This window comes from Chionomys nivalis, chromosome 9 (genome assembly GCF_950005125.1).
Source record: "Chionomys nivalis chromosome 9, mChiNiv1.1, whole genome shotgun sequence".
Taxonomy (NCBI): Eukaryota; Metazoa; Chordata; class Mammalia; order Rodentia; family Cricetidae; genus Chionomys; species Chionomys nivalis.
In genome coordinates this window covers 19,430,136-19,454,521 of record NC_080094.1, presented here as the reverse complement: position 1 = coordinate 19,454,521, position 24,386 = coordinate 19,430,136, and the positions used below count along the sequence as shown (strand labels likewise).

General features: G+C 50.0%; 1 protein-coding gene across 2 annotated transcripts in view; it reads left to right on the top strand.

The window, feature by feature from the left end:
* The window catches only part of Ppp1r16b (protein phosphatase 1 regulatory subunit 16B), a 90,100-nt gene extending 66,754 nt beyond the window's left edge, over positions 1–23,346 (top strand). For both annotated transcript variants that reach the window (XM_057780854.1, XM_057780853.1), the window contains exons 3-11: positions 2,352–2,422; positions 7,852–7,997; positions 9,923–10,026; positions 11,812–11,936; positions 13,933–14,058; positions 14,486–14,561; positions 15,959–16,088; positions 16,179–16,347; positions 18,596–23,346. In XM_057780854.1, coding sequence (XP_057636837.1) covers positions 2,352–2,422; positions 7,852–7,997; positions 9,923–10,026; positions 11,812–11,936; positions 13,933–14,058; positions 14,486–14,561; positions 15,959–16,088; positions 16,179–16,347; positions 18,596–19,105 — 1,457 coding nt within the window. In that variant the 3' untranslated portion in view covers positions 19,106–23,346. The remainder of the gene's footprint in view (positions 1–2,351; positions 2,423–7,851; positions 7,998–9,922; positions 10,027–11,811; positions 11,937–13,932; positions 14,059–14,485; positions 14,562–15,958; positions 16,089–16,178; positions 16,348–18,595) is intronic.
* The last annotated feature ends 1,040 nt before the right edge of the window (positions 23,347–24,386 follow it).

Here is a 24,386-nt window from a genome sequence, read left to right as displayed (position 1 = left end):
TTAACTCACAAGCCCTTCGCTGCACAGCTTCGGGAGGAACAAGTCTCCAAACCACAATATGAATGGCGTCCCATGAAATTGGGCAAGGCAGTGACCTGAAGCAGAGATTTTATCGTGCAAGACCTAGCATCCAAGGCAGGGCTTGAGGATGCTATTCTCAGAGCAGTGGAGGAGGGGAGACAGAGAAAGGTTTGAGCATTTTGTGATGAAATGGTTTTCCATCTGCAATGCCTGAAAGCAACACTGTCCCCTAGAACTTTCTATGAAGATAGGCACGCATGACTTCTATTCTTTCTACTTTGTACCCCATGTGGCTGCTGAGCAGAGTGATGGACACTGGGTTCTATGTGCTTGTTAATTCCTATTGAGATAGCCGCCATGGCCTGATGTGGCTTGTGACTTCATGGGGGGCAGTGCAGCTGAAGGATCCGGCTGGGACCAGAAGTCTTGTCACACCTGTGCAGTGATTCTGGGTTGAGGCCTCAACTTCCCCTTCACACAGGCCTCTCTGTCCATGCTGAGGTCAAAGTGCAGTGGGCTGTGGTCTAGGCGCACGGTCTTTGAGGATGGAGTGAAGTGGCTACCTCACCCCCTACTCCTTGAAGACTGCCCTGGTGTCTATCCCCTTCTTTTTCCTGGCACCTTTGAGGCTGTTGATTGACGGTTGTCCTACAGAATACCACAGCTTTCTCCTAAACATGCTCCCTCCTCCAGAGGCACATTATTGAGGAGACTTCCTCAGCCCTGCCTGGCTGCAAGAGCCACTGACTAGTGACACTGGCTTCCTTAGGTATTTGGTATGTGACCTTGTCTCATTGTTACTATGGGTGGGAGGAGGTTCAGCAGGGCATGACCAGCCTGCTCCTCTCTCTTGCAGGATCGCATGCCCCTTCTTCATTAGCATCATGACAGTGACCTTTCCCGTAAAGCAGTGTGCATATACAGCTCATTTACATGAGCTGCCCCTTGTCTGGCCCTCTGGCCCAGAATCACAATTTCCTACTCACTTCCACCAGGGAAGCTGGGTCTAGGGAGGAGCTGGGGTAGCCCTGCTGGCTAGGGCCACTTAGTGTTTTAGAAAGTCTAGAAGAGAGAGCCGTGGACTCCAGTGGACTCTGCTGTTCACCTCATGAGAAGCTTCTTCCACGGAGAGAGACATAGCTGAAGCCTGGAATGAGGGAATCCTTCTGTGCTAAGCAGGGTGAAGCCCTCATTGCTGAGCCCGGGAAGCAGCCTGCAGGCAGGCAGGCAGGCAGGCAGACAGACAGACAGACAGGCCAGCCTCTCCTTTTTATCTTCTGCACCTGGCTGATATTGAGATCCTGGGTGGGACAAGACAAAGATAAAGGACACTGAGGGGAGGGGAGAGGGGCTCCCTTATACCATGTGTATGCTCTGGTTTTCCTCACTTCTCAGATCCACCCACCACCTCTGGACACACACAAATACATACATATACACATGCATGTGTTGTGCATATGGGCACCGCACCTAAAATCTAGGACAGGGGTAGTTAAACCTCTACCACCACCACTCCCCAAGGCTCAGTAGAGCCAAAGAAGGCATTTGACACCCCATTGGCAAGCTATCAAGGGTGCAGGCAGGATACAGCTACGGTAATAAAACCAGGCATAACCATAAATACCTACAAACCATGAGCTGGCCAGTATGCTGAGTTCCTGACATAGCTTACTTGATGCCATATAATCCCGTATGAGGTAGGGTCAGCATCATTTCCACTTACAGGAGAGGAACATGTGTTGACCATGCTTGCCCCGTCAGGAAGACGCCAGGGTGTGGCTTTGGGGACAAAAAAAGTGCTCCATATTGACAACCCATGCCAACTTCTCACCTCAGTCCGGAGTAGTGTACCTCCTGTGGTTCAGCTCTTCTGGATGGAAGCTGAGAATTGTAAATTTGAGACCTCCTTAGGCTGCATAGCAAGTTCCAGACTAGCCTGGGCTATTTAGCAAGACTTTCTCTCAAAACAACAATAACAACAAAAAGGCCAGAGATGTAGCTCTGTGGTAGAGTATTTGCTTAGCGTGCACGAGGCCTCATCTCCAGCACTGCCAAGAACAAAGCCCCCAACAGCTCAGATCAGTGACTGGCCCAGAGGAAGATATGACAGTCGTCAGCCCTTATATGTGTGACCCAGGATAAGACAGGCAACCGAAGACCTAGGTTCTGTGCCAGTTTCTTCATCTGTGAAATGGGGACACCGTTGACATCCTGTTATCCTTCTGTTGGGAGTAAACAAGACCATTTGTGTTGGGGTCTAGGGGAGGGCATCTTGCTGGGTTCCCACATATGTGTGACAGGAACCTTACTCCTGTTCCTTCCTCTTGCAGTACGCTACTTCCTGAAGAACAAGGTCAGCCCTGATTTGTGTAACGAGGATGGCCTCACAGCCTTGCACCAGGTAAGTAGGCCACTCGGGGGTCCCCTGGCCTCTCTGCTCCCTGGTAACTGGTGCCCCAAATCCTCAGGGAAGAGGGGACAATGAGAGAAGGGCACAGAGAACCCAGCTGAAAGGCTTTTGTGCTTTGGAGATGTGTGTGTCTGTCACAAACAGGCCCTTAGAGCCCCTGGTGCACATACACACGTGTACAGAGACAGGCTCTGAGGACAGGGGTTCTTTGTTCTCTGTGTCCTCACCGCCAGCAGAGAAAATTTGTGTCGAAGTTGAAAACTGACAAAGTGCATTCACAGCCACCAGGACATCCCACTCACCCCGAGGACAAAGCTGAGTAACTTCTGTTGTCTAAGGTCACATGGCCAAGACCTTTGGCCAGGAAGCACGTGCTATCAAACGCAGGGAGTGTGGTGACAGCTCTCCCTGGCTGGACCCACCCACACGGAAGCTTTGCCTTCCATGGCCTCCTAATTGGCCCCGATGTTCAGCTGAGTCCTGCCATAGTTGCTTCTCCAAAGGCTGAAAGTTCGGAGTTCTCTAATATCTTCTTCCTAACCCTAAGGGTAAAGGAAAAACCTTGGCTATTCTGCACAAGACCCTTAAGGCCTGCCCTGTCCTGTCTCTGCCCCTCCTCCAGCTCCCAGGCCTGGTCACTGTCTTGTCCCACACTGTGGTCTCCTCCCCACCATTTGTTTTACGTTGCTCTGTGTGTTCACTTATTATCTCTTGTCCCCAGGAAGAGCTTGAGAGCTGGGTGGTGACAGAGGCACTCTAGTCTTCCACGTGACCACTGTTCGGACTCAGGTTTATGCTGGTCCCTGTCATCTGGCAGGATGAACCCAGGCAGTATGCTGGCCAGCTCAGGGTCCTGTGGCTGCTATGCCACTATGTATGTACGCAGGGGCAAAAGGTCTCTTTAAGAGACAATTTCCACCCATTCCCACTCTCTTTTTCCCACCGCTCTTCTGAAAAGGCAGGCTGGTCCTTGCCTCTTCTTTCTCTCTGTATCTCTCTCTCCCCTCCACCACCCCCTTTATCTCAATAAACTCCCACACGAGCTCTGCCTGCATGGCGTGTCTGTCCCTCACCTCCCGTGGACTCTCACCCACTGTGTGGCCCCTTGGCCCACCAAAGTCTCTCTCTGTTGTTTTACAACAACTCCTCCTCTCTAATCATTTGGCACTAGGGTGGCACTCTGAGGTCGCCTCACCAGCCTGCCTCTTCTATCTGTTGCGTTCCGGGTCTCTTCCTGTGCTCACGTACAGTAGGTATTTAACATGTGGACGTTGAAGTCGGTAAATGGCTGCACTGAAACTTCCCTGTGCCGTCACCGGAGTTTGTGAACAGATAGACTAGAGTGCAGCCTGGTGGTGAGCAACCAGGCAATGGGAGCTCCACGGACAGAGACAAGCCACACATTCTCTGCCCATAAGATGCTGGGACAAGGCCTTGCCACAGCCTTCAGCTCTGAGCCTAAGGGCTGTCTGCATGGGCTCTTCACCCTCACTGTCCTCCAGGGCCTCAGGCACCCCCACTTAAGCCACTGCCTCTGTAATCTCATGGAAATCACCCAAACCCCAGCTTCATTCACTCTGGAATGCTGAGGCTTCTCCACAGGCAAGACCCTCAGTCCACCCCAGATTTAAGACTGGAAGGCAGCTTCTGAGGCTGGGCAGCATTAGCTAGGGGCATAAGGATAGAATGGCCGTCAGGATAGAGTCAGATGTGAGGCCTGGAACTGTCATTCACCAGCCTGTGACCTTGGACAAGTTCCTAAAGCTCTCTGTGCCTCGGTTTCCTCACCTGTGAGAAAGAAACAGTATCCATCCCCTTGTGTTGTAGAGAAGATTAAATGATCAGCTGGGAAACCCTCTGCGAGCAGCACAGAATATGCAGTCATCGGGTGGGAGAGAAGGCGCTGCTGCTAAGAGCACACACTGCTCTTGCAGAAGACCCGAGTTCAGTTCCCAGCTCCTGTGTCAGACTTACAACCACCTGTAACTCCAGTCCGGGTGATCTGGCCCCCTCTGCTGCCCTCCACGAGCTCCTACATGCACATATGCACATACCTACACATACACATAATTAAAGATTTGAAAAATCTTTTTTTTTAAAAGATTTGAGTTATGATTACAGTTTATCACATGGCTACTTCAGAGGTCTATCTCATTTCGATCCTCATAGCGACCCTCTAAAACACTGGTGTTTCCATTTTACATCTCAAAAAACTGAGGCTCAGATGCAGCTCTGTTCTGTAGAACTTTCCACAAAGATGGGAATGGATGTTCTATGTGTCTGTGTGGACACAGAGTTATGTGACTAATGTGGCAAGAATTGGATTCTAACTCTTATTTAATTTTAGTGAATTTAAATACAGATTGGCCGTGTTAGATGTGAAATCTCTGGCCTCTAAGTCAAACAGTGAATCATGGCTGAGGGAGGCTTAACAGCAGCAGCCTTGACTCTCTGGATACAGTGGTCAGCAGAGTCCCAGGGGCTCCCTCTAGGTGCTGTTCTTGCCTCCGTGAGGCCCTCCCTTGGGCTTGGGGTTCCTTCCATTTCTCAACACCCCACGTCCTCTTCTTCCTGTTGATCACATGACTTCCTCAGGTCTAGCTTCTCCTGGGGGCCCCTGGGCCTCCAAGTACGTCAGGAGGGAAAACCTCTCCAGGGTCTGAGCCTAACTGTAGAACTTACCCCGACTCTATCACCACCCCACACTTGCCTCGGGCTCCACTGTGGGATGGTCCTTAGTAGGCACCACCCCCGCTGGCCCACAGACTCCCATTCTCTCTCGCTTATCCAGCAATTCCTCTTTGCTCACCTACTCCTATGTCCGATGCTCTGCTAGGGACAGGGAGTTAGGACGTGTCTGTGCTTACAGACTATGTGGTGTGATGTGGCCACAGGCACAGAAACACACAGCCGAGGTAACAAAGTGTGGTCAGCGTTCACACGGGGGGGAGCAGAGGTCTCTGGCCAGCTTGCAGCTGGGGGGCCTCAGAGGAGAACTGAGATACGCTCCAAAGAGGAAGGACACCTGCACTCAGGCTTGAAGTAAGAGTTTGCATGTATGAGTGTGAGAAAGAATTTTCCAGAAAGAAAAGGAACAGCGTGAGAGCAGGGGCAGCACCCACAGAGGCATGAGGAAACAGCCCACCCTTTCCCGTGTGACTTGGAGGGAGTAGTTAGAAAGCATAGTAGGAGGCAGGACTAGCCGAGCTGAGAACAGGACCTTTGGAGACAGACTTCTAATCCAATACTGTAGATTGATTTTGTTATTGTGTGGGCACCTTGTGTTTTTATTTATTTAAAGTTTGTAGGCTCTTACTGTGCAGCCGAGGCTAGTCTCGAACTAATGATCCCTAGTACAAGATAATTGGGTGTTGCTGGATTGCAAACGTAAGTGCATCTATTTCTTACTCTGTATGTAGCTTTCTGCTTCTCCGGGCCAGTGGTGGGGAGAGGACCCTCAGGCCCGTTTTGAGGGTTAAATGCTGCAGTGAATGGCCAAAGCGAATCCTAGTGCCCGACTCTACTAGGTCTTCTGAAAGTATCAGCTACTTCTGATCAGCTGCGTATTGTTGTTGTCTGCAACAGGGAAGGCTGGTGCACCTGAAGAGCCTCCCAAGGCTAGCCAAGGAGAGCAGGTCTGCTTCTCTTGGACATGGGGAAGCTTCTGAGGTTTGCAGATGTCAAGCTGCAAGGCTAGATACAGTGAAGCAGAGAGCATCTGGAGGTAGAACTGAGGCATCCTGGGTGGCAGGGATGGGGACAAACACTTGGAAGACAAATACTCAGCTGGCTCTGTATTGGAAGAGAAGAGGCAGGAGGAGTCAGGTGCCACTTCCCGCTGTGGCTCTATAATGACTACAGAGCCTGCTTCCCCATGTCCGTTCTCCCCCTCCAGCACCACTTGACATGTGCGCCCCTGCGCCAGCTCTAGGATCGCTCTCACACGACTCCACAGCTCTGGGTATGCAATCAATCTCCTGGTCCTCCTGTCTCCTTCCTGCAGAGGGTTGCCCACGCAGGGTTTTCTTTCTTACCTATGCCTGGCCCCAGTGCCTGTGTCTCCCTCTACTGACTGTGTTCTGCCACTGCATGGTTTGCTTGCCCCTCCTAAGACAGTACAGCACCATGGGCTGTGCCTTTCTTTCCCTGTCTGTCCAGAAAAGTACCTTTGGAGCCAGACATGCTAGACCAGCTGGCAGAAAGCACTGGCTCTCTGGCACCATCTGTGCACACGGCTGCTCCTTTCCTGCATGTTCTTCTGGTGTAGCGTCCTGGCTGGAGATGCGGGGAGCTGTGGTGGTGTCCCACTCCACAACCATCTGGGGTCATGAGCTCACATAGCTCCCGCCGATTCTTCTGCTGGTCTCCATGCTCTTCTTCGTGTGTTCATGCATTTACTTACGTTGGCCAGGCCACCACCATCTTTAAACTCGGTGACATCAAAATAGCTTCTTTCTGTCCCTCCCAATGTGCGTGTGCACACACGAACACACACAGATACACAGACACAGACACACACACACTGTCCTCCACATAGAACCAGAAGAGTGAAATGTATTTGGGTTTTGTTTTTTAATAAACAAGTCAGGTTGTGCTAGCTTTATGAGTGCAGCTCACCCCTGTCTCCCGTGGCTCTGAAGACCAAACCTGGCTTACTTGGATAGGAGGGTGAGCTCATGTCTCCCAATATACCTCAGAATGACCACTGACACTGACTCAGTACCCACCTCTATTCTCCCTGAGTGAGGCTGTGTCCCTTGGGGAATCTTTCCTTGTCCCTGGGACCTGTGTTCTCTGGGGGAGCTGCAGAATTGGACCCTCCCACATCACTTAGGTTCACCCACCTATGCCCACAACTCCATCCAGGTAGGAGCACCAACAGTCTATCTCCTTGAAGTGACCATGCCAGGACCCCCAGAACCTGCTGGGAGGAGTCTTAGTCACTTGGTAATCTCTGCAGGGTTTGCATTCCCAGGTCAGATTAAAAGTTTCAAATGGCCATGCAGGGTGATACTTTGGAGGCCACTACCCCAAAGGAGGGTGTGGGCCGGGACCCTAACACACCTGAGCAATCCTGCTTGAGCTGAGGGGTGACTTAAGAGCTCCCCTTAGAATGCTGCCTGGAGAAAGCCATCTGGGATCTTAAAAGCTCATTCAAGTTGAATGCAGCTCCTTATAGCCGACTGGGGCTGTTTGCAGAGGTTGTTCTTATCTTGCACGTTATCAGCTTCTCTTCTACTCAGCAAGGAGACTGATTCTAAGAGGCAGAGTGCCTTTCGCAAAGTTACAGAGCTGGATTCGAACTCAGGCTGTCTGTCTCCACCGTCCTTCTCGTGGTCTGTTGTGGGGAGCGTAGTGTGTCCCCACCAGGGTCCTAGGCCCTGCCTGGCCTCACTCTGCCACCTCTGTGTCCCTCCCAGTGCTGCATTGACAACTTTGAAGAAATCGTCAAGCTGCTGCTTTCCCATGGTGCAAACGTGAACGCCAAGGACAACGAGCTGTGGACTCCCCTGCACGCCGCAGCCACCTGCGGCCACATCAACCTGGTGAAGATCCTCGTTCAGTAGTACGTGCCCCTCCCTCCCCGGGGCAGCCTGCCCTCCCCCTCCACAGATGGCCTTTTCCACGTGCCTCAGTTTTCCTTCCCTCCTTCTTCACGCCTTTCCATTCCCCTCCATCTCCTCTCCCCGCCATCACTTTCCTTCTGTCTTCCTCCCCTAAAGTCCCTTTCTCTGTGTGTTTCCTGTTTTAAAGGGATTTATTTACTGCTTTCCCAGTTCCCCTTCCGTTTCACATGTTGACCAATAGGTCCTGGGCCCATGGGACAGGAAAGCAAGACCAGTGGGTGGGGTCCTAGAGACTGACAGTATCTGAGCGCAGGGAGTCAGGAGAAGGGGTGAAGAGCAGGCAGCCATCACACGGGTACTGGCAGAGCATCAGAGACCCACTAGGTGCCACCCAGGAGGGCCCTGAGGTCTGAGTGGTGCCAACCTGGCTTCATGCACTTTCCTGCTGGTCTGTATTGGAAGTAGCTGAGGCATGAGTGTAAAATATATGTTCCCAGGCCCCTGTGTTCTTTGGGGGTAGTGGGAAGAATGTATGGGGCTGCATTTAATTTTTCTGCCATGGAGTGCCCCATAGTCACACCAGAATACTGCTCCAGTATCCATAGTGGATACTGCCACTGTGGTCAAAACAGAACACACCTTAGGGGAGAAAGGATCTATCCGACTGACAGTACTGGCTTCAGTTCCTCATTGTGGGGAAATCAAGGCAAGAACTTGAAGGAGCTAGTCACGCAGTCAAGGGCAGAAATGACTGTATATATTGCTTAGCACTTGGTTAGCTTTCTCTACCCCAATGTGATCCGGGGCTCCAAACCCAGAAATGATGCTGCCCAGTTTTTTTTTTTAAAAGAAGATCTATCTATCTATCTATCTATCTATCTATCTATCTATCTATCTATCTATCTATCAATTATGTATACAACATTCTGCCTGCATATATGCCCACACGCCAGAAGAGGGCGCCAGATCTCATTACAGATGGTTCTGAGCCACCATATGGTTGCTGGGAATTGAACTCAGGACCTCTGGAAGAGCAGCCAGTGCTCTTAACCGCTGAGCCATCTCTCCAGCCCCTGATGCTCACTTTTTTTTTTATTTTTTTTATTTATTTATTTTTACTTTTTTTCTGATGCTCACTTTTAAACTGGGTATTTTCACATAATTAATCAAGGAACCCCCCATAGACATACCTACAGATCAACCCGATCTAGCTAAGGCTTTATTGAGATTCTTCCCAGGCAATTTTCGGTCATGTCAGATTAGAATTACCCATCAGGCTCTATTGGCCTGGAGGGTGAGTTCTTCCATGGGGCCCCAGGACTCTGTTCTGCCCATGTCCTGGTCAGCTCCTTGGATAAGGGACTGAAGAGGGTGAATATGCATATTGCATGTTGTCATAGGGAGAATGGAGTAAACAGGGCTGACACAGGAGAGACCTGGGCTTGGATCTTGATCCTGTCATATCCAAGCTGTGTGGCCTGAGACACATGATCGAGCCTTTCTGAGTCGTTGTCTCCTCTTGAATGAGCTGAGGCCCCCAGTAGTACCCCTTGGGGGAGACTCCTTAAGGCAGTGTGTGCAAAGGACTTATATCTAGCCTGGCTTCAAGCAGGTAGCAGGTGAGATGTCCTGTTTACATCCTTTTTATTACTGCCATCAGAGAGGGCTTTGACATCTCCCTCAAAGTGTCCATCCGCTGATGGAGCTCATCTGAGACCTTGGTCCCTTCCTGATGGGACCCTGAAATGCGGAAACACTGCATTCCCGGGATGTAGTGGGAAAGGAAGGGCATTGCTTAGCTGGGATGCACCTAGGTGGGGTCATGGCTGCTAGAGGAGGCTGTGAATGGTTAGCCAGATGATGGAGACAGCTAGACCGACCTGGACACACCTTCTTGGCTCTCACTCTGACCCTCTCTCTGCAGTGGGGCTGACTTGCTTGCTGTCAACTCTGATGGGAACATGCCATATGACCTCTGCGAGGATGAACCCACCCTGGATGTCATCGAGACCTGCATGGCATACCAAGGCAAGGGGGAGCAATATGTTACACCGTGGGCACAGTGCAGCGAACATGGTTTCAATGGGTGGGAATGGCTGGCTTTGTACCTGCCAGCCTCGTGCTTAGCTCCCAGTAACTGGGACAGGTCCTTGTTATTATTGTCATCCGTCTGATTAAAAGATAGGGACATGAAAGGGCCTTGGAACACATGCCGTGTAGAGGGAGATATTGTTCTCCCTGTCGCCCACACACGCAGGCGGCCTCAGCTGGCCTCCTCTTCTGTTTGTCAGCTGTGACAATCCAGTTCAGTCAACACTCACCATAAAGATGTGTCCCCATTTGGGAACATGGTAAGAAGTCAGGAACATTTGCGGGTGCTGCTCGGTGCCAGGCACCAAGCTGGCTGCCAGGGGCCCAGATAAACAAGATGTGGGCTGTTCTCAGCTCACAGTGAGCTTCATAGGGAAGCACGTGTAACAGCGAGAGACACCTGCCAGTCCCAACTCCCTCCGTGCATCCCGGGGGGGCACTCCCAAGTAAAAGGGGTCTTAAATCCAGGCCTATAGCTGCAGCCCAAGGTCCTGCCACCCAAGGTCCTGCCACCCAAGGTCCTGCGAGGTCCGCACCTCTCTTCTCCCCAGATCTCTGTGGCCCCTGTTGACTGGGCTGCTGTATTTCCTGGTACCTGCATTTCCCCACTAATTTCCTATAGAAAGTTTTTAATAATTTTTATGCCAAACAACCTGAAACTACAGACACCCCAATGGAGTTATAAAGTCGCCAGAGTATGAAGGAAGCCCGCTGGGTCATCTTTCAATATAGCTGCCAAAATATTTTAAAATGTGCTGCATAGAAGCCATGAATTCTTTTGATGATCAGATGTTGGGGTATGAAATTACCCCGAGTTTCTCTTGGCCATAGGCTTATAGGCACAGATAATTAGTCTGATGGTGGGAAGTACTAACTTTGGTGAAGTCAAAGTAAGCATGTAACCTTTGCTTTTCTCCCTTCAAGTTTGAAGATTGCCCCGGATTGTACCCAAGGATATTTGATTCCATTGGTTTGTTTTTGTTTTTGTTTTTAATGGGACATTGTGTTCTCTTCTTTAATCAGTAGCCACCAGTGACAGGCACAATTTTGTTAGCCAGAGATATATGTGGGCTATAACATACTTTTCTGGAACTGGAATGGCTTGTGCCTGTAATCTTAGCAGATGGGAGGCTCAGGCAGGAGAATTGTCACAAGTCTGAGGCCAGCCTACCCTACAAAGTGAGACTCGGTCTCAGAAAACAAAATGCAAAAGTCTTTCTGGGCCCTTCTATCTCTTACTCAAGTCTCTATTTGAAAGTAATATATTCATTAATTTAGATATTCTTACAACATCAAAAAATGTCTTAACTGTTGCATTTGGTGCTGAAAACACAGTGGTATACAAGAGAAAGGAAACCAACAGACCCTGGTCAGAAAGGGTGGCCAGTGGGCAATAGTTGGGGAGGTGATGTAGGTCAGCACCCAAAGAATGAGGCAGAGTAGCAATTGGGGCAGCAGGAGGTGAGCAGGCAGGTGCTCCGGCCTAGCAGGGAGAACAGCAAGCAGAAAGTGAGTGATGTCAATAAGAAGCCTTCTAGGTACCAGGAAGGAACGGCCCTTGTCCTGTGAGGTAACCCATGGTGTTTGTGTTCAACAGGCCTGGGACAAGGATCTTTGTACTGGGTGACTGGTACACTTTGGAGAGCAGAAGCCATGTCTTCCCTGTCTGCTTGGGACCCAGACCTGATGCAGTTGAATAATCAATCTCTCACACCCCTGCAGGAATCACCCAGGAGAAAATCAACGAGATGCGGGCAGCTCCTGAGCAGAAGATGATAGCGGACATTCATTGCATGATTGCTGCCGGCCAGGACCTTGACTGGATAGATGCCCAGGGGGCCACGCTGGTGAGGAGATAGGTCAGGCTGGTGTGGGTGGGAGGCAGGTACCAGAACCAAGACCAACTGGGGCTGACTGATTTGGGTCTGGTTCATGGTCATGGTGAAAGCCTATACACTTGGGTCCTTGGGTTTCCTCTAGACTCCCTGCTCCTCCCCGAATATAGACAATTAAGGCTGGGATCCAGCCTCCTTGTGATGCTGGCCATTCTCACCTGGGGCTGGGAGTCAGGAGCTCTGGGACTGGGCTCTGATGCCCATTTGCTCTGTCTCCATGGCAGCACCTACACTCTCCTCAAGGACTGCCCTTCACCCGCTCGCCCACACAGTCTTGCTTTGTATCATCCAGTCTCTGCCTACTATGCCCTTGAAAACCACGGCCTTCCTCATTCAGCTCTCCCTGGGGTTACTGTAACAGATTTTATCCGTCACTCCATCACTCCATCCATCGATTTGTCCATCTTTCTGCCCATTTATCCACTGTCTGTCCATCCAGTTAACACATAGTTATTGTGTTAACATTAACTGGCATTGAGCACAGTCTGAAAACTCATTTTTTATTTACTGATAATAATCTCCTTCCTATCTCTGGCTCTGTGTCTCTTCATGTACGCTATCAAATGCTGTACTTCTGAGATATCCCCAGGAATTACTTATTTATCTTTGAGACAGGGTCTTGCTATACAGTTCAAACTGACATTGAGCCCACCATCCTGCCTCTGCCTCCCAAGTGATGGGACTCCAGGCAAGTGCCGCCATGCTGGCTCTGACAACCCTCCTCCTCACTAGCAATATCCCCATATGAATTATGCTCTTTATTCCCTGGTTAAGGACTGCCTGTGACCCTGCACTTTAAGGGATCTGGCTAGCCAGCGAGGTTTCATTTTCCACAGCTGACAAGCCTCAGAACCCATCTCCTTCCTGTGGTTCCCTAGCACAGCTGATGTTAGTATTGGCAGTTAGCAGAAGTCTCAGTTTTTTTGCCTTTTTTTTTTTTTTTTTTTTTTTTTTTTTTTTTTACAGGGGGGCAGTGTTTTGAGACAGGGTTTTTCTGTGTATCCTTAGCTGTCCTGGAACTCACTCTATAGACCAGACTGGCCTCGAACTCACAGAGATTCACCTGCCTCTGCCTCTGCCTCCCGAGTGCTGAGCTTAAAGGTGTGTGTAACCACGCCTGGCTTGTTTCTTGCCTTCTTACTTCTCTTTGGGGCTCCATGAGATGGCTACTTCCCCCCCGATGGATCCAAGACAGCACAAAGTAGAAGCAGCAATGCCTGTCATGCCCCAGTCTCATAATCATACCCTGCCCCTTGGTAATATCCTCTTGGTTACAAGTGAGCCACTTGGTGTGGTCTATATTCAAAGGCAGATCCCACATTTTAAAAGATGTGCCAAAAACTAGGTAGGTATATTTTCAAATTACCGCATTGAACCTCTGAGACTCCTTCTCCAGGGTTCAGGTGAAGAGCTCATCTCTGCCTCCCCTTGTTCTTCTCTATCTCACACATGGTAATCCCCTGCACCCTTCTGGCTGGTGTCACAACCTCATTCTTTTTTTTTTTTTAAATATTTATTTATTTATTGTGTATACAATATTCTGTCTGCATGTATGCCTGCAGGCCAGAAGAGGGCACCAGACCCCATTACAGATGGTTGTGAGCCACCATGTGGTTGCTGGGAATTGAACTCAGGACCTTTGGAAGAGCAGGCAATGCTGTTAACCTCTGAGCCATCTCTCCAGCCCCACAACCTCATTCTGTTCCATTCTCTGGCCCTCAGGATGCTCTGAGGTTTGGGGGGTGAGAAAGGACACCTGCCTCCAAATGTGGAGCCAGTCCGTTTAGAAATGCTCACTTCTTTTGGGAGGAAGGCCCTGGAACTCGCTCTTTAGACCAGGCTGGCCTTGAACTCACAGAGATCCGCCTGTCTCTGCCTCCTGAGTGCTGGGATTAAAGGTGTGTGCCACCACTGCCCGCGGAATGCTCACTTCTTTTCTCTCCTCCAGCTACATATAGCTGGGGCCAATGGATACCTGCGGGCAGCTGAACTCCTCCTGGACCACGGAGTGCGTGTGGATGTGAAGGACTGGGATGGCTGGGAGCCTCTGCATGCAGCAGCCTTCTGGGGACAGGTACTTCCCACCCCATGTAGAGTCCTTTGGGCTGGCAAATGATGTAAGTGAGCAAGGACCCACTTAAGGCACTGGCTACGGTGAGTACGGGAGATGAGAAGACTCAAGGAGGTTGCAAACACTCAGATTTGTAGAATGTGTTTTCCTAAATGTGATTGCAGCCTGTGCAGCCACCCATAGAGACCCAACAGTTGTGGAATCGTGATTGATTCCTCCTCCTCCTGCTTCTCCTTCTTCTAGTAACCCAGGCATGCTGGGAGGAGGTGCCAAGTCCATCAAATTTGACAGGGATCTCTCATGGTTACAGCATGCAACAACTTTCCTCCATTTTTTGGGTCACATTCTAAGAGATCTCGGGTACTTTCTCCAGCTTCTGGGCTTCTTGAAGCCTGGGTATGGGGAACATGAACTTCTTCCTGTGTTGCAGATGCCAATGGCAGAGCTGTTAGTGTCCCATGGAGCTAGTCTCAGTGCCAGGACGTCCATGGATGAGATGCCAATAGGTAAGACAGCTTCATACTTTGTATGTACATACTTACCATCTTTTTGATGCTGAGTAGACATTGAACACATGGATGCATACTAAAAGTAGGCAAGTAGATGACAGAGATAGACAGATAGATAGACAGACAGACAGACAGATAGATGAATGGATAGAGGATCAATGGGTGAATGGATGAGTAGGATAGACAGGTAATGTGATGTGGGATATAATGATGAATGGATAGATAAGTAGATGGGTGGGCTGAGGATGATGAACCTATGGACCAGGTTATCCAGAAGATGGACAAGTTGATAAATTCAGTATCAATGGCTGGTGGGGTCAGGGGGAGTTCTCAGCATCATTCCTTCATTTCCTGCTTGAGGACTCTGCTTGTTTCTCTCAATACTCACATCAGGGAAACTTTATGACTCTTCCAGAGACCATCAAGGGTATGTGTCCTGGTTTCCTCTCTGTTGCTGTGATAAAACACTGACCAAAAGCAACTTGGGAAGGAAAGGTTTATTTGACTTACACTTCCACCTCATAGTCCATCATTGAGGAAACTCAAAGCAGGAAGTGAAGGAGAAGCCATGGAGGGATGCTGCTTACTGGCTTCCTCCCTCTGCTTTGCTATTCAACCCAAGCTCACATGCCCAGGGTGGCACAACCAACAGTGGGCTGACCCTGTAGTCGAAGGTCGCTTGTGCATTCCTGGCTGCTCAGAACCGAAATAATCACATAGAAATATGTATTAACTGCAATACTGTTTGGCCAAAAGCTTAAGCATATTTCTAGCTAGCTCTTATATCCTAAACTAACCCATCTCCATTAATCTGTGCATCACCATGAATTTGTGGCCTATCGGCAAAGTTTCAGCGAGCTCAGGTGGAAGCATCTATCTCCTCTGGAGGCTACATGGCTTCTCTCTGACTCCGTCTACTCTCTCTATATATATTTCTTTCAGCCTGGTTCTACTCTGTTAAGCCATTGGCCAAAAGCAGCTTCTTTATTAACCAATGGCAATAAAACATATTCCCAGCATACATCACCTCCCACATCATGACCTCTCCCAAATCAATCAAGAAAATGCTCCCACAGACTTGCTCACAGGACAGTCTGATGGAGGCAAGCCCTCAGTTGAGATTCCCTCTTCCCAAATATGCCTAAGTCTGTGTCAAGTTGATAATGCCTACCAGAACGGTATGAGTTCCTCAGTCTTCTTAGCTGGGAACTTCAGGAGTTCAGAGGCCCCGGTCTCCCAATCCCACCCTCTTCTGAGGAAAGAAGCAGGGGTTGCTTTCTCCCCTCCCTGTGTGCCCCAGAAGGTTCTCAGAGTTTTCGGTATGTTTCCATAGTGGCTCCTGTGGTGTGGAGCCCCTACCTTGCCTTCTGCAACTGACTCTTGTACTCCTTCAGACCTATGTGAGGAAGAGGAGTTCAAGGTCCTGCTATTGGAACTTAAACACAAGCATGATGTCATCATGAAGTCCCAGCTGAGGCACAAGTCATCCCTGAGCCGCAGGACGTCCAGTGCAGGCAGCCGTGGGTGAGTGGTATGGTGCAATCGAGGGCCCCTGCACCTGCCTGCCTGTGGCTCCTGGCCACAGCTTCCCAGCACCTCCTCTGTCCCCCTCAGGAAGGTGGTGCGTCGAGCCAGCCTGTCAGACAGAACGAACCTGTACCGGAAAGAGTATGAGGGAGAGGCCATCCTGTGGCAGCAGCGGAGTGCAGCAGAGGACCAGCGTACCTCCACCTACAACGGAGACATCAGGGAGACCAGGACAGACCAGGAGAACAAGGACCCAGTAAGGGACCCCCTTCCTTCCTTCAGTGTTGGCCACTGCCTTGTGAAGAGTACAGGGCCCAGCCTGGTCCTACCCACCTCCTGATCTGAGGAAATAGCTGAGTGGTACCCTTAAACAGCTGGCTCCTGTTTGAGGGTGGCGGCTGATATTGTTAAGGAGGTGACTCTTGGGTGTATTAGGCAGGGACACTGCCATAGACCTTCTTGTCCCCCAATAGATCTGGTCCTGAATCCCCCACAAGAGAGGTTCATCATGACAGTTACCCTAGGAGCTAAGGGCTAAGACCTCTTGCAGGGACATAAGGTTTGAGAATGATATTTACCAAGCTGCCATCTGGTTGAAGGGGGTATTCTGAAAACTGTAGCAAGACTCTGGGACAGTCTCTGAGGAGCTGCTCCTGCAGCAGCTAGTGGCCCTGGGTTCTAGACACTCTCAGAAGACGGGGTATAGTCTTCTTTTTCATCTCTAGTACCAGAGGGAACAGTGGGGACTTTTGATGGTGGACACTGGGGCTGGAGAGATAACTCAGAGGTTAAGAGCACTGGCTGTTCTCAAAGGTCCTGAGTTCAGTTCCCAGCAACCACATGGTGGCTCACAAACATCTATAATGAGATCTGGTGCAGGCAGAACACTGTATATACATAATAAATAAACACATAGTTTAAAAAAAAAGATGGCAGATACTCAGGAGTCTGAAGTCCAGAAGTCTAAAATGAAGATGTTGAGAGGGTTTCTCCTCTTGGTGCTTCTGAAGGAGAGGTCTGTGCTGAGGCCTCCTCCCAGCTTCTAGTGGCTTGGGTGTCCCTTCTTCTTTAGTATGACTTTGATCTTCGCCTCTGTCTTCACAAGCCTTCTTCCTTGTGTATGTGTACACCTCCACTTTTTAAATTTAAAACATGTTTTTGTTTATATAGTATATTTACAGGTGTGGGCACACACATGTGAGTGTACACGCATGCGCAGGCCAGAGGCCAATGTCTGGGATATCCACCAGTCACTTCCACCATTTCTTTGGAGACAGGGTCTCTTACTGAACCTGATGCTCACCGATTAGCTAGACCGGCTGGCCAGTGAGCTCCAGAGGTACACCAGTCTCTGCCCACTCTGCATCAGCGTTGCAGACATGAATGACCACACTCAAAGTTTTGAGTGGATTTTGGGAGTCCAAACTCAGGTCTTAACTCTTATGTGGCAGGTACTTTATCAACCAAACCACTTTTTCTGTCCCCTTTGTTTTCTTATAAGGGCCCTAGTCATTAAATGAGAGCTCATCCCAATCTAATAGACTCTCATAGTTATTTTTGAGTCAAATAATTTTATTGCTTGCATTTGAAGCACTCTTCAGTGACCTCTGCTCTGACTCTATTCAGTGGTCTCTAACCACAGGACTTCACATCTGGATGGGTTTTGCACAGGCTTGCCCATTCTTACAGTTTCTTCCTGTCACCAACACTAATTAGGTCTTGCACTTGTGTACTGCCTGTGTTGTCAGCAATGAGGCAGTACTGACGCACACGTCACACCTGACTTCATTCTGTGTTGCACCGTCTGTGGACGCCACTTTTACATGTCATGCAACATGCTTTCACTGTCCCAGGAGACCCCCAGTGTCCCCCTAATTAGGTTCTCACTTCAGTCATGTAGTTGTAATTGTCTAATCTGTAGTTTTTAAAGTAACATTGCTTGCAGGTGTTACTTGGTGCTCATGGTGGGGGTTCAGAAGACACAGAGAGGTTAGTCTCCCTGTGACCAGTGTCCCTTGATCTCAGCTTCTCATACAAGCAGAGAGGACACCTTTGACTCTGTGCTTCTGCAGCCCACAGCTTGCAGCATCTTTACCAATTGTAGTTCTTACAGAACGTCTTTCCAGTTGTTCTAGCAAAAGTCTCAAAGTTGAGTTTCACGGATGCCCTGTCTATTAACTCATTCCAGGACATTGGCAATAAAATATGTTCATTAGATTCAGCCCTGGGGTTGGGGTGGGCTTTGGTCTGCCCTGCCAGAACTCAGGCCCAGATGCCCGAAAACTATACAGAGGTAGAGAAACATATGCAGGATGGGTTTCAGCACTCAGGTCCCTCAGCAGAGGTGCAGGTGACTGGTGGGTGCAGGCCCTCTAGCTGGGGGGTGATACTGACATTGTCCTCTCTCCCTCTCCCTCCCTCCCTCCCTCCCTCCCTCCCTCCCTCCCTCCCTCCCTCCCTCCCTCCTTCCCTCCTTCCCTCTCTCCCTACTTCCCTCCCTCCAGAACCCCAGGCTGGAGAAGCCAGTGCTACTCTCAGAATTCTCTACCAAGATTTCCCGGGGAGAACTGGATGGGCCTGTGGAGAACGGCCTCCGGGCTCCTGTCAGCACCTACCAGTACGCACTGGCCAATGGGGACATATGGAAGATGCACGAGATGCCTGATTACAGCATGGCCTATGGCAACCCCAGTGTGGCTGATGTCCCCCCGCCCTGGAGCGGCTTCAAGGAGCAGAGCCCCCAAACGCTCCTGGAGCTGAAGAGGCAGCGGGCCGCAGCCAAGCTGCTCAGCCATCCTTTCTTAAGTACCCACCTGGGCAGCAGTGTGGCCAGGTCAGGGGAGAGTAGCAGTGAAGGCAAGGCCCCCTTGATCGGAGGCAGAACTTCCCCCTACAGCAGCAACGGGACCTCGGTGTATTACACGGTGACCAGCGGAGATCCCCCGCTCTTGAAATTCAAGGCCCCCATGGAGGAGATGGAGGAGAAAGTCCATGGCTGTTGCCGGATCTCCTAGTGTCTGGGAGCTGGAGGAGAGAGCTGCCTCGGAGATGTGCCCTTGGAATCCATGCCAGCCCTGGCTGGGGAGGTGTCAGAGGGCAGTCAGGGAGAGGTGGGAGTTACTTTCCAGAGGAATGCTGACCACACCTCATGCCCAGCTGCCCATCGCATCCCTATTCCCCTCCGTGCTGCTTTCCCGCCTCAATGCCTGCATCTGAAGCATAGCGGCCCCAGCTCACTCTGATTCAGGGAGGCTGAGCTTGGGATCTCAGTTCTGTACTTTATAAAGGCTTCTTGAGACCAGAACTAACACCTACCACCCTTCTCTCTCTCTCTCTCTCTCTCTCTCTCTCTCTCTCTCTCTCTCTCTCTCTCTCTCTCTCACACACACACACACACACACACACACACTTCAGTGTGTGGGAATGTTACACCTGAGCTCTTGGTGGGGCTGAGAATTTTTAGGTTATTCCCAGAAGACAAGAAAGTCTTGACACACCTATTGGCTTCCACAGGGTTCAGACCTGCTCAGTTGAGACCCACGGTTCTGCTTAGAGTCACATCAGGTTGGCTGGGCCACCACCCACACCTAGGAGGGACAGGAAGTCTTCCTCTGTTTTCATGGGATCCAGGAATCAATATGGATCATCAGATCAGTGGGTCCAGGCCTGCTCCCAACAGCCTCACTGAGAGCCACTCTCTTGCGCATGTCAATAGGCTGGTGTCTGACTGTTCAAGGGCCACACTTGAGAACCAGGCCATCTACTCTTAGAAGAAACCAAGTCTTGTTTTGGTCTTCTGGGGAAGCACAGGAGTTGGGTAGGATGCCACACATTGGTATTTTCCAAACTGCATTTGGTTAAAATCTTCTTTGAGGCTGTAAAATTCCAGGTGGGAGGTAACTGAATTTTCCTTCTCTCGAGACAAAGTCACGGCTGGGTTTTATTGTCTGGTGTTTGAAAAGTGAATTTTATCAGGAGCGTCTGTGGGGGCCTCCGAGGGGAAGGATGAGTGCATTGCTGAGGACACCCTGGTTAACACTGATAGGGCACAGCACCCCAGCTCTTGTGGTTTCCAGGCTGTTTGGGTCCAGCCCATCTCAGCTTGTCCTTCTCAGTCTGAGTGAGCAGTTGCTGCTTGCCTGTGCACCACCCTCCCGCCTTACACAGCCAAGTGTGCAGAGAGTGACTGTTGGGCCCACGCCCCTCCACGCTTCGCCTTTTCTGTAATGCTATGTAAGACCTGTTTGCCAATGGTCACTTGTTGGCTCCTGCCAGGAGGTCTCAAAGCTCCCAACCCACTTTCGCTGGAGCAGTAATGCCCAAAACTGCAAACGGAGGTGTCCGTGGCCACTGTCCTGTGCTGAGTCCAGGAGAGGGGTGGCGTGGCTGGAGTTGACTTGCCTTCCAGCTATATAGGTTTGCTGCCCTCGTCTTCCTGATGTTGGGGAAGGAAGCCCGCACCATTTCACCACCACACTCTCCCACCGAAATTGTGTGCCATACCTTGGGTGCGACACACAGGCTCCACCAAAATCTTCTTATCTTCTGGTGTAACTAGCAAGCTACAAGTTTGTTCCTTGCTCTGTGCTCCTTTTATTTGTCCTTAAACTACCTCCTTAGAGCCCTGAGAGGGTCCCTAAGTCTAGATTCAGATTTAAGGAACAGATACCCATGTTGTAATGGCCCCCTGTGCCAAAACCTTAGTAGTCAGTCTTGCCATTGGTCTCTGTCCCCACTGTGGCCTTGGGACCTCAGGAGGCTAGAGATGAGTTTGGACCTATCTGGGTCAGGGTAATGCTTTATCAGGATCAGAGGTGTGGGGAGGGAGCTGGATGCAGAAGGTGGTCACCCCCACCCCAACTCTAGGACAAATGCAATCTGGCATGGTGGGGCAACATAGGAGACCAAAGTAAGTTTCTTGAATCCCTTGGGCCTTAGCTAGGTTCTTCAGCCCATGACTGAAAGAGGTTGATCAAAACACACACACATGTGGCTTTAAACCAGTATTTGGCTCTGACAGACACTGAGATGTTTCTGAAGCTGACTTTAGCCACAAGGTGGGCAGTGCCCAGGCAGCCAGCTGCCCAGGGTTACGGAGCTCTTTGCTCAGGGGCCAGAGAGTGAAGGTCTTTATTGCCCTCTCTGAGCCATTCAGGACATTCCTCCTTTACCCCCAGCACTTCTTTCTGCCCTCTGGGCCATTCCTGTCTACTTGAGGGATGGGAAACTTAGCTGCCTCTTCTGTGGGAGCTAGCCTCGAACAGTGTGGACTCATGAGATTTCATTCATGTTTTCCACCAGGGGCAAACAGACGTTCCTTGTTTGGGCTCCTAGTCCCCAGGGCACTTTCCCTGTGACTCTTTGGAATATTGAGAGTCACGATGAGGAATAACCTCCAGTGCATGAGCCAGGGCCACCCACTCACTCACTTGTGTAACCTCTTGAGGTGCTGAGACACACCAGACATGGTGGTAGTAGTTTCTGCAGATAATGGACCAGCCAGGCAGCAAGGACTTGGAGCCCTTGAGGACTGTGGGCATCCCCAGACGCATCCATTATTCTGATAAGAGTGCCTGCACCCCAGACCAGTGCCCCTGTGCTTTGCAGATCCTGCAGTTCTTAGTGTGAATCTCTTTAGCTGGGGTGCAACTTTATGACCACACCAAGATAACATTTGCTACTAAGTGTAGATGCTAGGTCTCGGGTTCCAGGCAGACACACCTCACCAGTCCATCTAGAGCCTTCAGAGGTAACCTTAAGGCCAGCATCCCTGGAGAACAATATAATGCTGTCTGAGGTCAGAGCCTGGAAGAATTAGAAGCCTACAATTTGCTGTCAAACGCATCCCTAGCTTTTACAGTCATCTCTTGCTCATTTTTGCTCATAAATCATACAGTCTTTTCTCCTACCCAACCAATGCATATTGGGAGTGAGAACAACTACTCTTTCCTTTTCATAGCAAACCTTTCCCTGTGTGCCAGCCTCTCTCCCTGGAAAGTGTGGATCCAGGGGCTAGGGGAAGCTTGGCAAGGTTGACCAGATGTCCCACTCCTACCAGGAACCTGTGTCTCGGTAGCCATTCTTGGCAAACTGCAGACATCTATTTCCAAACTGGTGCCCTGCAGTTCCCTGTGAACTGTGCTACTTGCACCCACCCTATTCTCCATAAACAATTAGAAATTGGTAGCTATCACCAGATTGTGAGTTGCTGGCCAGTAGCTCAGGGAATCGGAATGATTCTTAAGCCCAGGTCTACTGAAGACTTTGCGGATATAATTCTTTATCAAATATTCAGCATTAATGAAGCTTCTCTTCACTATTTGATGAATGTTTAGATGCTTGGAAAGGTTGCCAGAGTGTGGCACCCAGCTGGACATAGTGGCACACACCTTTAATCACAGTACTAGAGAGACAGAGGCAGGCAATGTATTTCCGAATTCAAGACCAGCCTGGTCTGCACAGTGAGTTCCAGGCTCTACAGAGAAGCCCTGTCTCAAAAAATCAATTAAATAAATAAAATTAAAATACGACTCCCTGGTTGACCTAGCACAGTCTAACTTTGTAACAGTGTGAGAGTTTTGGTTCTTAGTGTCTGATACTCTTGGATCCTGAGCTTTCTCTCCTACCTGCTCTCCCAAAGCAGGATATCAGAATGCTCTCCAGAGGGACCATCCTTCCATGACACCAGGACTGTCTGAACCCTCACTGTTTGTAGCCTGGTGATAGCCTCTCCTTCCCCAGGGCACAGAAAAGCCAAGGGTCACATGGCCAGGGGACAACTCCACTGAAGTGACCCACTACTTTCCTAGTAAACCCTTTGGCCTCTCCTCCACGGGAGTCCCTTGTTGACCAGAGGGCCGGGGGGGGGGGAGGGCTGGCTCTGCACACCCAGGAAAAGTCAGCAGACCCCCAGCCCTCCGCAATAACTCACCAGACCAGAAGCCACTGATGTACAGAGAACACTTAAGGAAAAAAATGTATTTTATGTGAAAAAAGTTAAAACTCTGTATACTGTATCAGCAGCTTTGTGTAAAAATGGCAATCAAAAGAGTCTAATATATTTAAAACTTTTTTTAAAAAAAATTCTCATGAATCTTTGATATTGTATTGAAGTAGCGCCATGCCTCCAAGATGGAGTCTGACCATATTCCCCAAGGGGCCTGTGTCCCTGGAGTTACTTCCAGCTGCCAAGGCCTGTGACGGAATTCGCTGTTATGGATTTTTAATTAAGATTATTAAATTCCTTTTAATAACACCTGTTGATCTAACTGTAGTTATTGCTGTACACTCGCCTGCATAGGACTGGCTTGAGTTCTACAAGAGACCATGCCGGAGTATGGGGGGGCTCCCAGACCTGCCTGTACCCAAAAGGCTCTCCTAGGAGGTCCCCAGAACAGGAAGAGCTTTGGAGATTCACAGGTGGTGCTGAAGGGTTTTCTCAGTTGATAGATGGTAAAAACTTAGGAATTCCAGGTGGTTGGCATTGGGCTTTATTCTGTCAAACTTTCCCTTTGAAATTACATAATGCCCTATAGCGGCATATATTTTACAGTTTGATTGGTGACAGATTTATATGTTACCAGGGTGCCCCCCTCCTCTGTTCCAAACTCGGGACCCACTGGCTTGTCGTGGGCCTTCCCATGATCCCCACTGGGCTTATAGTGAAGAAACTGTTCTTCATTCTCATTCAATAGGACTGTGGACAGAACTCTGGTTCTTCTCACTCTTAACCCAGGAAACAGAGGCAAAGACATACCATACAGTTGTACAACCCCAAGCGAGGACCCCTGTCCTTATTACATGCAAGAGTTGATGTCGTGAAGGGTGTTGCCCTCTTGTAGGATTCTGGACACTGGATGTCAGAGTGGGGACACACTGACGGCCCCACCCTTGGACTCGAGTAGGTTAGGGGCTGGGAAAGGATGGAGAGAAGGAGAGGTGTCCTAACAGCAGCATCCATCTGTTTTAAGTTTACTGAGGTGGAGGTGGAGGATTAGACAGGCAAGGTTATCCTCAGCTACAAGGTGAGTTTGAGGCCAGTCTAGGCTACATGAAACCTTGTCTCAAGAGACAAAATACCACATTTTATAAAGCTTTGTAGTAGCCCTAATGCTTTCTTCTTTGCACAAAGTTGTCTGCTGGATTTGGCCCAGTGGAAACTTGGGGTGACCCCTGGCAGAGGCTTTGGTACCACACTTGTTGCATGAACTTGCTTGAGAGAGTAGAGCACAAAACAGAAAACTGAAGCCATCAAGTCCAGGCTACTCATTTGAGGTTCTAGGCTGCAGGAATGAA